Source organism: Adiantum capillus-veneris, chromosome 7 (assembly GCF_014529385.1).
Source record: "Adiantum capillus-veneris isolate H3 chromosome 7, ASM1452938v2, whole genome shotgun sequence".
NCBI lineage: Eukaryota > Viridiplantae > Streptophyta > Polypodiopsida > Polypodiales > Pteridaceae > Adiantum > Adiantum capillus-veneris.
The window spans coordinates 159,086,305-159,099,184 of NC_140937.1; the positions used below are offsets into that span (position 1 = coordinate 159,086,305).

General features: G+C 52.2%; 2 protein-coding genes and 1 pseudogene across 5 annotated transcripts in view; all 3 read right to left on the reverse strand.

The window, feature by feature from the left end:
• LOC147454926 (propionyl-CoA carboxylase) overlaps window positions 1-12,880 on the reverse strand; it is a 93,877-nt gene that overhangs the window by 10,631 nt on the left and 70,366 nt on the right. For 3 of the 4 annotated variants that reach the window (XM_086516751.1, XM_086516754.1, XM_086516753.1), the window contains exons 7-8: window positions 12,335-12,525; window positions 12,122-12,238 (exon numbers count right to left, since the gene is read on the reverse strand). In XM_086516751.1, coding sequence (XP_086372877.1) covers window positions 12,122-12,238; window positions 12,335-12,525 — 308 coding nt within the window. The remainder of the gene's footprint in view (window positions 1-12,121; window positions 12,239-12,334; window positions 12,526-12,880) is intronic. The other variant, XM_086516752.1, reaches the window with a different exon arrangement.
• On the reverse strand, window positions 5,132-8,284 carry LOC147454927 (uncharacterized; annotated as a pseudogene).
• Window positions 8,309-9,340, reverse strand: LOC147454928 (uncharacterized). The gene has a single exon (XM_086516750.1). The coding sequence runs from the start codon at window positions 9,338-9,340 to the stop codon at window positions 8,309-8,311; it is 1,032 nt and encodes a 343-aa protein (XP_086372876.1).

Consider the following 12,880-nt stretch of genomic DNA (forward strand, 5'->3'; position numbering starts at 1 on the left):
CGAGATGGCGTCCAAGGTCATCGCGATGAGTCCCTTGGCCATTAGAGCAGTTCGAGCCCACTTTCGACAGTGGAGGCATGGTTTCGATCCAGCTATAGATGTTCTGGTAGAGGAGACAGACCTTCCCATCTCCGTCTGCTTTCCCGGTTTGAGGAGGGAGTAACTGCCACTCTTGTCCAGGATAGGCTCAGAGATTGGGACTGTCTTGGAGACACCTCGCACGGCCGCCTCTATAGCTGCCAAGGCTGCCGGCATCCCCACAGTACGTGTTCTAGTTCCGAACACCCACACTCTCCCGAACGTCATCCTACTACCTAGGGTGAGTGGGGGTTGGTTCCGTCAGAGCGTGGAGTATTCGGGCCTCCCGAATCAGTGCAGACAGATCGGCCATTTGGCAAAGGCTTGTCCTCGCAGGAGACCTCGACCCACAACGCAGGTGAAACCTCCCAAGGCTGAGCATGCCCAGTAGCCAGACACATAGGACGCACAGGCTGGTACCTCGAAAGAGACCAGCGATCAGACAGTTGACGGTTGGTAGCAGCTACCTGGCCGCCGCCAACAGGGGAGGACTCGCCCCACTGCTCCCCCTGGTGGCCGCCCTTCTCCAGCTCGACAGCACTCGGTTCCGACTGGGAACCGTTTTGACCCCCTTCAGCATGACCCGCCTGAGGAGGCCCCGTCCACTTCAGTTCCTCCACCTCCACCTCCTCCTCCCTCAGACGCTGCCGCTCTGCATCCCCACCTCCACCTCCGCCTCCCGTCTCTCCTCTCTCCCCGGTGGGGCCCACAGCCTCATCTCCCGACCCCTCCTCCACTCCTCCTCAGGCGCAGGGGACTCGACGCGTGTTTGCCACAAGGCGATCTCTTGGTAGTGCTTTCGCCACGAGCCGTGTGGCTCGAGAGGGACTTCCCCACCTGAGGCCGCTTGTTTTGGTGTAGACTACTCCTTTTGCAGCAGTCCCTAGAGGTTTGACTTGCTTTGACATTTGTAGACGCTGGGACTTCTTCGGCTACAGCTTCACACGGTTCCTGGGCGACTCTTCTCCTGACTCGGAGGAGGCTTGCTTTCGAGTCCACGTCCTCTTCTTAGCAACTAGAGGCATTGAGGCTCTGGACATAGCGGTGGGTTTCTCCTTTCCGCTATGTGGCAGGGATTCTACAGAGTGGACCCAACACATTGTTCTTGATTGGCTCTAGATTCAGGCTACTAAGTTCTCACACCACACAAGGGACTTAGGAGTAACAGATTTGGTGCAGAACTTTGGCCTCTTGCCAAGCTCAATGTGACACCTCCGGATGCAGCGGGTTGCAAGCACATAGTGGTGCATCTGTTTGCTGACAGTCAGAGCCCTCCTTGTTATATATTTTTACATGAGGATTCTTGGACAGAGGATGTAGCTCTTCGGGCTGCACGCTTGTCTTGGGCGTGGGCGGGACAGTCACTCCTTTCGCGCTTGTCTAGAGGTCGTTCGGATGCGGATTACTCCCCATCCAAACCGGCCTCAAAGACAGCGAGGTTGGCTGCTATGGCAGCATCTGTTTTCTCTCACTGACTCCATGAGGATCATCTCATGGAATGTGCAGGGATTAGGAGGACCCCAGTTTCAGCGTCAGAAGGGTCGGTTGCGTCAGGAGCTCCAGAGATGCCTTGTGGGTGGTGAGATTGACATTCTTATGCTACAGGAGCATCATCTTTGTGAGAGCCACATTAGACGGTGTGGTCAAATTTTGCGTGGTCGCTATGAGACGTTTTGGTCAGCTGCATTTGGACCAAGAGGCATCCAGGGAGGGATATGTATTGACTATTGCGGATTCTTTGTAGCAGTCCATTGTGGACAGAGGGATTATTGTGCCAGGTAGGGCTCAGTGGATCACTATATGCAGGTTCAGGGTTGCCTCGTGGGCTTCTTGAACATCTATGCGCCCAATGTGGCGAGTGCACGTGCAGAGTTTTGGTCTCAGATTGTTCAGTCTCTGCCGCAGGCAGAGCAATGGTGCATTGGGGGTGACTTCAACATGTTGAGGATCCCTCTGACACGATTGGAGGTAGCCATACTCCTATGCATGGGGTTGAGTTACCAGCTTGAAAGAGGTTTTGTACGACTCTGCGGGTTTCAGATGTGTGGCAGCATTCTAGCTTTGTGAGGCCCCCAGACAGCCTGGCCTTCTCTCGTTTGGACTGCAGAGTGGGAGGAGTGAATCTATCTCGGATAGATCGCTTCTACACTAGTGACCACTTCTGTGACTTGGGTGGGACAGTTTGCATTTTGGCTGGGACTTCCTTTTCAAACCATGCACCAGTGATACTCACACAGTGACAGATAGACAGAGGAGGGGGAGCACGATGCTACGCATCCCTGAGAGGGTCTTGCTGGACTCTGCACTCGGAGAGCGAGTGGTGGCTCTTTGGACAGAGAGCTTAGACATGAAGGACTCTCCTGCGGACAGAGTGGCCTCAGGACTTGCTCAGCTCAGTCGACTCTTTCTTCAGGAGTCTTCGGCCCACCTAACTGCATCGAGAGAGGAGCAGCGTCTCCGACGGGGCGATGCTTCCTTGCAGAAGATGCAGGAGCAGCATCCAGACAGTCCTTGGTTGGAGGAGCAGTTGCAGAAGGCTCGCCAGGAGCTCGCCAGCACACAGGAGAGGCGCCATGAGTTTGCTTTCCACTGACAGGCATCTTAGTGGACCCAGGTGGGTGACAGAGTGACAGGGGCTTTCTTTGAGGCGGTGGGACCCCGGCATACGCATGCCAAGGTCAGCCAATTGAGGAGGCTCGACGGGTCAGTTGCTTTAGAGCCCGAGGACATGCGAGCAGTTGCTACGGGGGAGATGCGCTAGAGGCTTGAGTTGCCTCTTTAGCTAGAGGAGTTTCACGTGGCCCTCAGAGCACTTCTCCCTGGTAGCTCTCCAGGAGAGGATGGTTTGACTCCCAGTTTTTTCTTAAGAGTACTGGGACTTGCTTGGCTCAGATCTCTGCAGTGCTTTTGAGTACATCCTGCACACAAGAGAGATGCCTAACAGCATGAGTGAGGGTTTGATCTACCTCATTCCCAAGGAGGGTAGCTCCTTGGATGAGATTCGACAGTGGCGGCCCATCACCATCCTTAACTCAGCCTACAAAATTCTTGCCAAGGCTCTGAGTTTGAGGATTCAGCCACTTCTTGAGAGTATTATACATGGGACACATATTGGTTTTGTCAAGGAGCGTAGTATCCTTGACAACATCTTTTGCTCTCGCTCGCCTCCGTGAGCTTGTGATACTCCTCGATTTTGAGAAGGCCTATGATAGAGTTGACAGGGACTTTTTGGAGGGCACTTTACGCAGGATGGGCTTCTCAGATGCTTGGATCAGAGGTGTGTCACCTCTGTACAGACGAGCACACAGTCAGGTACTTTTGGCAGGTGGTAGAGGAGACCGCTTCATGCTCACACGTTCGGTCAAACAGGGCTACCCTCTTGCCCCCTTTCTCTTTTTGTTCTATGCTGAGGCGATGAGCAGATTTTTGGTTTCACAGCAGGTTGATCTACGAGGTTTAGCGCTCCCTATTCGGGGCGAGAGTTTGCAGATGGCTCAGCTCTGTACTTGGAGGGCCAGGAGGTTTAGCGCTCCCTATTCGGCGCGACGAGTTACTGGATGTTGAGTTTGCAGACGACTCAGCTCTGTACTTGGAGGGCCAGGAGGCCAACTTTCATAGGTGTGAGCAAGCTCTTGAGACCTTTTGTTGTGCATCAGGCGCACGGATCAACTGGAGAAAGATAGTGGCTTTCTCGATTGGTAGTGCTCCTATGCAGGTGGATTCCCCTAGGGACTGCAGTTTGGTACTTGGGTTGTCAGGTTGGTTTGGACTTGTCTCCTGATCAGTAGATTGCTCCCCTCCTTCTGTCCATCAAAGGAAGCTGTTACATTGGAGCTCCGCACGACTCTCTCTGGCAGGCAGACTTGTAGTGGCCAACCAGGTGTTATTGGCTACTATGTGGTACATTACATCTTGTTGGATTTTATCGAGTTCCTGCATCAGCCAAGTAGAGAGGCTGATCGAGAATTTCCTTTGGTCAGGGCGTGACAGTCGGATAGCTCGGGCCAAAGTGGCATGGTAGGTCATCACTCTTCCTTGTTCTCATAGACCCAGCACAGCAGAGCAGAGCCCTTCTTGGGAAGTTTGTTGTCAGAGGATTGCTTCTAGGGGAGGAGCCCTGGCAAGAGTTTTTGCTTCAGCGGCTTAGTGCTAGAGTGCCTCAGGCTGGAAGGCCCTTGGAGACCTTCGACCAAGAGATGCGCAGGGGGTTGGCCTGAGTAGGAGACTGGAGGACCGTTTTGTTGTGAGTCTTCTCCGCTCCTAGGAGCATCTGAGGAGAGGCTTGGAGCAACACCTGGCTACTTGCACGGAGGAACGCTTGCGACAGCCCCTTGTTTGGAACCCCATGGGTAGCACTCAGAGAGGCCACTTGGTTGGTAGTAGGTCTCATGTTTCTTGGGGTCCCATGGCAAAGGGTCTAGCACACACCTTAGGTGACTGGTTACAGTTCTCAGACTTGTTTGAGGAGCTCCAGAGCATCCAATTACAGGGCATGAGAGTTTTTACTTTTTTACTTTTTTGGGCTAGAGCCGGCAAGCCAGCAAGGAACTGCCTTTGCTTCGTGTGCACGCAAACGAGTCAAAGACAAATTACCTTGCGGACTTGCCGACAAGGGGAAAAGCGCCTCCATGCCGTATCGTGGCATGTCAACGGGGAATGGAAGCAAGTTTCCCCCTCGGGGGAGTAAAAAGTCTTTTCATGCCATGTTAGTCAGTCCATGTTCCCTTGTTAGTCACGCCACCCGAGGGTAACGTCGGGAAATCACCAAACGAATTCAGTGATGTATTTAAGGACCAAGGCTGAGAGAGAGGGACAAACCCTTGTAACTCACAGACCGTACTGAATCTTGCCCAGGTACTCCAGGATTTTCGCCTGGTAGAAAAAGGCCCCCGTCCAGCGGATGTCCGGTAGGACTGCCATACCCAAAGTGGGCGTCGGCTCAAAGGAGGCATCCCGATCCGGCCAACCATGGTCACCAAGGCCCGCTCGGAAGGCCCCAGGACCATGTTAGGCGAGACCGCACTGTACGCAATAACTACAAGCCCTACGAGCTTCAAACACCCTCATGGGCCAGAGCATTGTAGTATCGCGGTACGGCCCCGCAGAGGAATGCTGCAACGTTATCCGCATAGGCACTCCTCAACTGCGGTCCACGACGACCATTATGGGCCCCACGGGGGACAACCCAACCTGGCAATCGCTTTCCGCTAATCTCCCCTCCCAGGAGTAACACTTCGGTATCTTCACCGCTAGGATTGTTTAACAGCCGTCTAGCGTGTTCCAAACAGGGTCGTATTGAGCTTCTGAGATTGTCCAGTTCAGGGCACTGTACCAACAGGTGCGTAAGTGACCTTGAACCTTCTTCCATTCCGCACAACGGGCAAGTCCTCGACTGTGCCCGTTCAATCTTATCCTTAAGCATTAAGCCATCCACTCTTGCTAGTAACAAGACTTTCTCCTCCATCCCACCGGGGTTCTTCCCAACGCTCTGCCTAAAGAGGTATCCACGCGTGTCCTCCTACTTCCTCTCGATATAAGGATCAAGGGAGACACATTGATGTGAGTGTTCCCAAAGCTTCCAGCTCTCCTGTCTTGCGGTTTCAACAGAAGCGTCGTTGATATACCTCTCCCCCCAAAACTTTGTCCTTTTACACCAAGTCCACTTCTTGAATTGGTTCCATTCTGGTATATTGTTAACCAAATCTGCAATCCAAGTCTTTAGACCTGCGTATTTGGTAAAAGCTCGTACCCTCTGTCCTGCACAGTAAGCTGGTACGGGGGGGAGCCCTAACTCCCGGTGAAGAGTTGCTACTGCCACAGAACTCGACTTCGCGGCCTTACCGACTACCCACCTCATTCCAGTTGCTATAAGCGTCTCTAATGGGTTCAACTTCCTCATGTCATGTGAGCCCATAATCTCCGCTCCATAAGTCGCCACTGGGAAGACGCACGCCTTGAGAAAGGCCAACCTTGACCACATCGGAATTTTCTTAGAGCATAGAAGATGTTTATGGGCATACAAAGACTTACGTGCACTTTCAATCCTATCCTTAAGGATAGTATCGATCGAGACTTCGCTGTCTATTAAGATGCCCAAGTACCTATACTCCGAAGCTACCTGAATCTCCTCAGGTCCGATGTGAGGTTTGAAGGCAATAAGTTCCTCAAGGTCCCCGTTGAACACGGTCGCCTGGCATTTCTTTATGCCGAACTTCATCCCCCACTTCTCCGCCCAACTATGCAATCTATCTAAACTAGCCTGCAACTCCTCCTTAGACTCCGCAAATAAAACTAAATCATCTGCAAAAAGCAAGCCCTGGATCTTCAGGAGTAGGCCTGGAATAGCCACCCCAAGGTCAGTCGCACTCTCATCCAAGATGTCATTAATGAATATATTAAAGAGAGTAGGCGACGCGGGACACCCTTGACGCACACCACGGGCGATTTGGACCTCCTCACTCAACTTCGCTCCCACCCGCACTCTGACCTTGGAAGATTGGTACAAGGCTCGAAAGAAATTCAAGCAACGACCTCCAATCCCTATGGCTTCCATCTTTAAAAAGAGCGCCTCGTGTGGCACTGTATCGTACGCCTTTTCAAAGTCAATATATGCCGCAAACGTCGGTTTCTTAACAACCTTTCGTCTGAGCACAATCTCTTTCAAGGCAATCACTTGTGCCACACATTCCTCCTGAGTCCGAAATCCGGCTTGACCACGCAAGAAGAAGTTTCTTTCCTCAAGTTTCACTGAGATCCTATTGATCACGAGTGAGGTCAAGAGCTTCAGAGAGATTGGAATAAGAGAAATCCCTCTGTAGTTGTCCGGATTAGAAAGATCACCCTTCTTCGGGATATACACCACTACCGAGGTAGATGATGCCTCCGACAACTTCCCTGAATCAAACCAAGTACATAGCAGTTTGAAGACTGCTCTTCCCATGTCTGTATTTGGTTTAAATTGATCCAATCTAGTTCCCTTGTCTTGCATAAGGATCTTGAAAAATTCAGGGGGAATGCCATCTATCCCAGTTGCTTTATGTCACTTGATCTTGCGACATACCTCTCGAAATTCAGTCCACCTAATAGAGTCATTGATGCCCTCTATTCTAGGCCAAAGTCGCACAGCATGGTTCTGCCAGTGTTCTGGGTCCTTGCTGTGCCCGGAGGGATCGGCGAAGACGCGAGAAGCATGATCCTTCCAAATGTCTCGGATCTTCTCTTCGTCCGCCTGCAGCTCGCCGTTCTGGTCTCTTAGGGGTTGAGCGGGCCCTCCTTTTCTGCTCCCCCCTAGAACGGCTTTCATATGCTTCCACCAAGCATACCATTCCTTGCGTCTTGCCAATTCGACGCTCTTGAGCATGAATCGTTTGAGAGCCTCCCTCTCGCTTCTCTTCGTTTCAGCTCGCGCCTCTTTTCGGCACTCAACAAACTTCCTCCACGCCCTATCTTCACTAGAGGAATCACTCTCTGCATCCCGCAGAGACTTCCAAGCTTCCCGTCTTCGGTTGATGGATCTCCGGGCTCTCGGGTCTAGCCTAAAGCCTCTATTAGGCCTCTTGGGGGGCCTTACGGAGAACGCACCAACATCTCGAGAGACTCTTTCAGCTGCCTCCTCAAAGCTCTTCGACTGACGGTTCACCGCCGCCTGCGTGATTTCCCCCTCCTCCGCTGCTTCTGGTAGGGAATCCCAGAAGTTGTGGTGTAAAAAGAGTTGAGCCGCTGGTTCAATTCTAGTCGCATCAATGGAGGGGGGGGGTGGTGGGGGAGGCTCCGCACACACTGCATCACACACCAACTTCACCTTAACAGGCCAGTGGTCCGAAACATCCACCGATCTCTGGACACTGGCATGGCCGAGGAACTGAAGGGCCAGATCATTGGCCAAAAAGAAGTCAATGTCTGATCGCCCTTTACCACGGGAAGAGTGATACGAGAGTCCAGAGCCTCTCGTTTGGACAATCTTAAAATCAAGGTCTTCACTCCCCAGCCATCTCTTCATCGGGCGCCGTCTAAGATTCCAATCCCCTCCGATCAGGAGAGGAAGGCCCTTTCTGCCCAACCTACGAAGCTTCGAAGCTAACGCGCTTAAAACGTCTGCTCGCTCATCCACTAATTGCCTCTGCGGGACATAAACATTTCCATAAATCCAACCCTCCTTCATATTTAAAGGAAAGAGTTGAACAAACAAGGAGTTTACGTCCGACATTCCCAACTCAAAGGCTCTGAGTTCCTAGGAGACCAAGGTCACAAGTCCCCTGGCCCCTGGCTTATCAGACCCTGGCACTTGGAATGTCGAATACCCCGCCATTCTAAGGGGCCATGCACCCTGGAATAGTCGAGTCTCTTGGAGACCCACCACATTCCAAGTCTTTTGTAACATTACGTACTCCAACTCCCCCCGCTTCGACTGGAGTCCATTAATGTTAAGCGTGGCAAAGATCGGCGATTTCAACACTTCCATCGCCGGCCTCAAACGGTTCCTGTCTCTCCTAGAGAAAGGAAGCGAGATCTTAGCAAACCACCTAAGCCTACTCTTTGCTTGGATGATCTGGAGGATATCTAGGGCTGCTTGTTTACTAGAAGTGAAAACATCAAAGCGGGTGCTCCCCGTCCGATTGTGAAGGAATCGATCCAAAAGCTCAATACTTGCAAACAGGGAGGTTGATCTTAGTGCGCGTCTCAAGGCCTTGCTGAATGACACTTCGGTGTGTTCATTAGCGCCCCAAATGCACAGCTTGCCAACCGTCCCTTCTGAAACACCCCTCCCAAGCCTGCCTCTCATCATTACCCGTTCCTCTCTAGCCGGTCTGCTTGGGGCGGCGACCGGGTCAATCTCGGGTATCGACAAGGATCTTAGCCTGTTGTTTTGAAGTTGATCGGCATTCATGACCTCAGTGTATCGTACTTCCCTTGTTGAGCTCGGTCCATCTTGGTCTATGCCCCCGCCCTTCAGCTCCTCAGATGGTTGCCCTTCCGAGTTAACTGTGAGGCGTCCAGTCTCAGCCATAGCTAGTGAGTTTTGCTGCCCCGCTACGCACTGGTTCATCCCGTCCTTCCCGGTTTCTGTGAGTTCGGGTTCACCGTAGCAGCGACCAGCGAGGCCCCGCTCCCCATTTTCTGGGGTGCTGTCGTTTGCAGTACTCGGGGAAGCTCCCAGCGCCCGCCTCCCCGAGGGTACCTGGTAGCAGCCCTCTTCCACGTCAACCCAGGTACCCTTAACTGGTGCTCTTGGATCGTTTATATAATATGGTTGTGAATTCATAGAAAATGCACGACTATACTTAACGAACAGGTTGCTCACCTTTAGTTTGGAGGGGTCCGGGTTAGGTATGTCGTTCCCGGGGGATCGACAACCCACTTTCCAGACTATGATTGTCTTGCATGTAAGATTTCATGGTCACAACTGCCAACGTGTTGACGAATCAACTCCATCCTCTAAACTCGTGGATTCACATGTAGTATCGGTACAATCCGCACAACGTTTTGCTTCTCAATCGGTGGGCGAAGCTGAGGGACAAGCGGGTCCTTGATCTGGGTGTGGTCCATAATGGTCCCGTGGTTAGCAAGACTTTAGAATCCACACCCTACTGTAACTCATCACGTAGTTGGTACATTTGCGGGTGGATCACCAAGCCCGAGGGTCCATGATTTTGGCTCGAAGTAGAGGGTGTTCCGTGAAATGGGATGGGTCAGGGGAACTCGGCGCCTCACCTCACCCGTCTCCCGTTTCACGGCGCACCCACCCTTCCACAAGCGTTGACTGTTCCGTGGAGGGTGACATTGGCACCGCCCCGAGGGAGGGTGGATCGTGAAATGGAGTGGGTCAGGGGAACTCGTCGCCTCACCTCACCCGTCCCCCGTTTCACAACCCACTAGTCCGTCTCAGGACGTCACCGCCATCCCTTTAGTTTGGAGTTTACTCTCTCCGTGAGTCAAGGGGGGGACCAGCGGAAAGGTTACACAAGGATCGCTTTCAACCCACCAACCTCAGCTGTATGAAACACCCATCCGCTGGTGGATCGTGAAATGAAGTGGGTCAGGGGAACTCGTCGCCTCACCTCACCCGTCCCTCGTTTCACATTCCACCAGTCTAGGTTCTCGTCTCAGGCCGTCACCATCCCCCCTTCCACTGGGTAAGTGTTTCATACCGTTGGTGCGGAATTACGACCAAAAGCCTCTCCCCCCAAGCGGTCCTCTAGGGATCGTGTCCCTCTTGGCTGCCACCGGTTGTGTCATGAGGTACATTCTTTCTCCCCTTGCATTCAAATATAAGAAGCCTAGCCTCTAAACCTAGGGGGGTTGGTTGGAAACTGACGGAAAGTATCTGGGCGTTCAGGGTGTTCCCCCCTTGAGTCCGCTCGACATCCTTGTATGATTTTTACAGAACTTTCCCTGGATAGGTCCGTTCGACATCCTCGGATGATTTTTACAGGGCTTTCCCTAGGTCCGACCATCCTTCTTGCCTTCCATATTCTCCCAGTCCCAGCCCACCCCGATCTAGCTTTGCAGCTCATACTTGTCTTTAAGGCATTATGATCACTAATGTCCTCCCCCCTCCCCTTTGGGATTTTACTCCTACACACGGAGAGGGTTTTTCAACCGTACGTGGTCCCCCCATTGAGTTTTTGGGAAGCACTTAGTCGACGTCCAGTCCCGCCACGTGGAGGCGGCTTCCCGTTGGGACCACAGGGCATGAGAGGGGTGCAGAGCATGTGTCAGGACATCACAGAGGCACTACCAACTAAGTGGCTCACACCTCTCGAGTCAGCAGCGCCTAGATGGATGGGGGCCTTCACGCGACTGGAGGTCCTCATCGCAGTTAGGGCTTGTTCAGAGACTGTAGCTTTCCTATTTTTCGAGCTACAGGGTGAGGGTCGTTTACACCGAGTGTCAGCTGCAACCCCACAGGTTGCAGAGTACTGTTTTCAGAGGATCCGAGTTGTGGGCATCTGTGGGAGGACTTGTGTCATAGATTCTGACCCAGCAACTTTTGAGACTGCCAATGGAGGCCATGGGGTTGGGAGAGATGTTCACTTGCACCAGTGCAGTGGGATCCTAGAGAGTGGTTTTGGTGGGACCCTTTCGCCTCAGCCGGCCATCCAAGTGTCCCTTTCTTTCAGTACACTGGTCGACTTGGACGCCACATACTGGCAGTACGGAGAGAGGCTCGTCCTGCTGCAACATCTCATTGGCAGGAGGAGGGTCTCACAGCTGAGTTCTTCTCAGCTTTTTGGGTTGCACAAAGGGCTACAGCAGTGGGGAGCTGGCTTGTACATAGTGGTCTCTCGGCAGCATGTGCAGCTTGAGGCCACCCTGTGGAGAGTCAGTGTCACTGTCTTTGGGACTGTCCTATGGCACGGCAGGTTTGGCTTCGGGTTCTTCGGCTGATGCCAGCTTTTTCCACAGCACGACAATACACTTGGGGGACAGCTGCTTGGTCCACTCTCACGGGCCCGGCACTACAGTTTGAGCTATCCTCCACTAGCAGGATGATAGTGATCCAAGGGGGTCGACCTACACTCCAGCCTGCTACTACAGAGCCTACTCCACAGGAGTGGTGCAGTGAGAGAGAGGAGTGTTGGGAGCTCATCTGCGGCTTGACACTCTGGTTCATCTGGCGGGCCCGATGCTTCCGCATCTTCGAGACTCGCCCTGTACCACCAGCAGAGACAGTTCGAGATCTTTGGCTAGAGCTGATCCATACTCTCAAGGGACAGTTCGAGAGACTCCAGGGCAGCTCCGACCGCATGCGGGAGCGTAGAGAGGCTTTCCTTCGACTCTGGCGGCCCGGGCCTTTCTTCACCATGGTCCAGGGTGGGCTCAGATGGCACTACCGTCCCCCTGTGTGGCTTTTCCCTCCTCCCATCTCCTGATTTAGCCTCATTGTACATATGCTGTTTTTTCATTGGGAGAGTCTCCCCTTCTGATTGCTGTAGCCCTCTCTAGTAGAGGTGGTTGTAGCCCTATGGGCAGTTTTATTAACTAATAGAAGGATCTTTTTCTCAAAAAAAAAAAAAAGCCTCATTCAAAACATAATGTTCACCTGCGGTACGAGGCGAAGAAGCTTTTCAGGGCGCATTGAGGGCCCTGGCTTTGCTCCCTTGGCACGAACCTGATGTGCATTCAGACTCTCAAATGTCACATTTGTGAAGTCTACTACCTGAATCGAAAGTAAAATGGCACATCAGGACAAGCATGACACCATGTTACAGTTACGTTGATGACCCACAAAATGAAAAATCCTTATGCTAGATACCACATCTGGAGTTATATAAAAAGAAGGATCCCCGACTTCATAAAGTAGCTGTTGTCCACAAGTGACGGCACTAAGTTCACCTCCAGTATGCTTTGGCTTGGCAATAATGACATCTCCATGTTCACTTATCTCTGCATAGGGGAGGGAAATGTCCACTAACTGTTGAGCTGATAAATTCCGGTACTCATCAGCTGCAGAAGAGCAATACAAAATACAATGAAATTACTTTCATATACTTAGCAAACATATATACAAGACACTGCACTCCAGAAAACCAGAGAAAAACTGTGAAGCTAGCACAATGCTTCGAGCCTGAGAACTTAGAGATTGTATGGTCGATAGGCTTGAAAAACAAGCCCGCAAAGTAGACGGTGGTGTGGATGGCACTATCCTTTTGATAAATTTCAAATGAGAAAATTCGAAAGAGTGCAAAGAAAGGTCCTCATTATGCACAGGAGGGAGTGGCTCCGCCTTTGCATACTGATCCTAAAAATTCCTTGAACCAGACAGACACAAAACTGCTGTTGTAATTTCCTCCAGCAATGC

Excerpts from the sequence above, each read along its gene's own strand:
- LOC147454928 (XM_086516750.1), bottom strand. The coding sequence starts at position 9,340 with ATGAATTCACAACCATATTATATAAACGATCCAAGAGCACCAGTTAAG.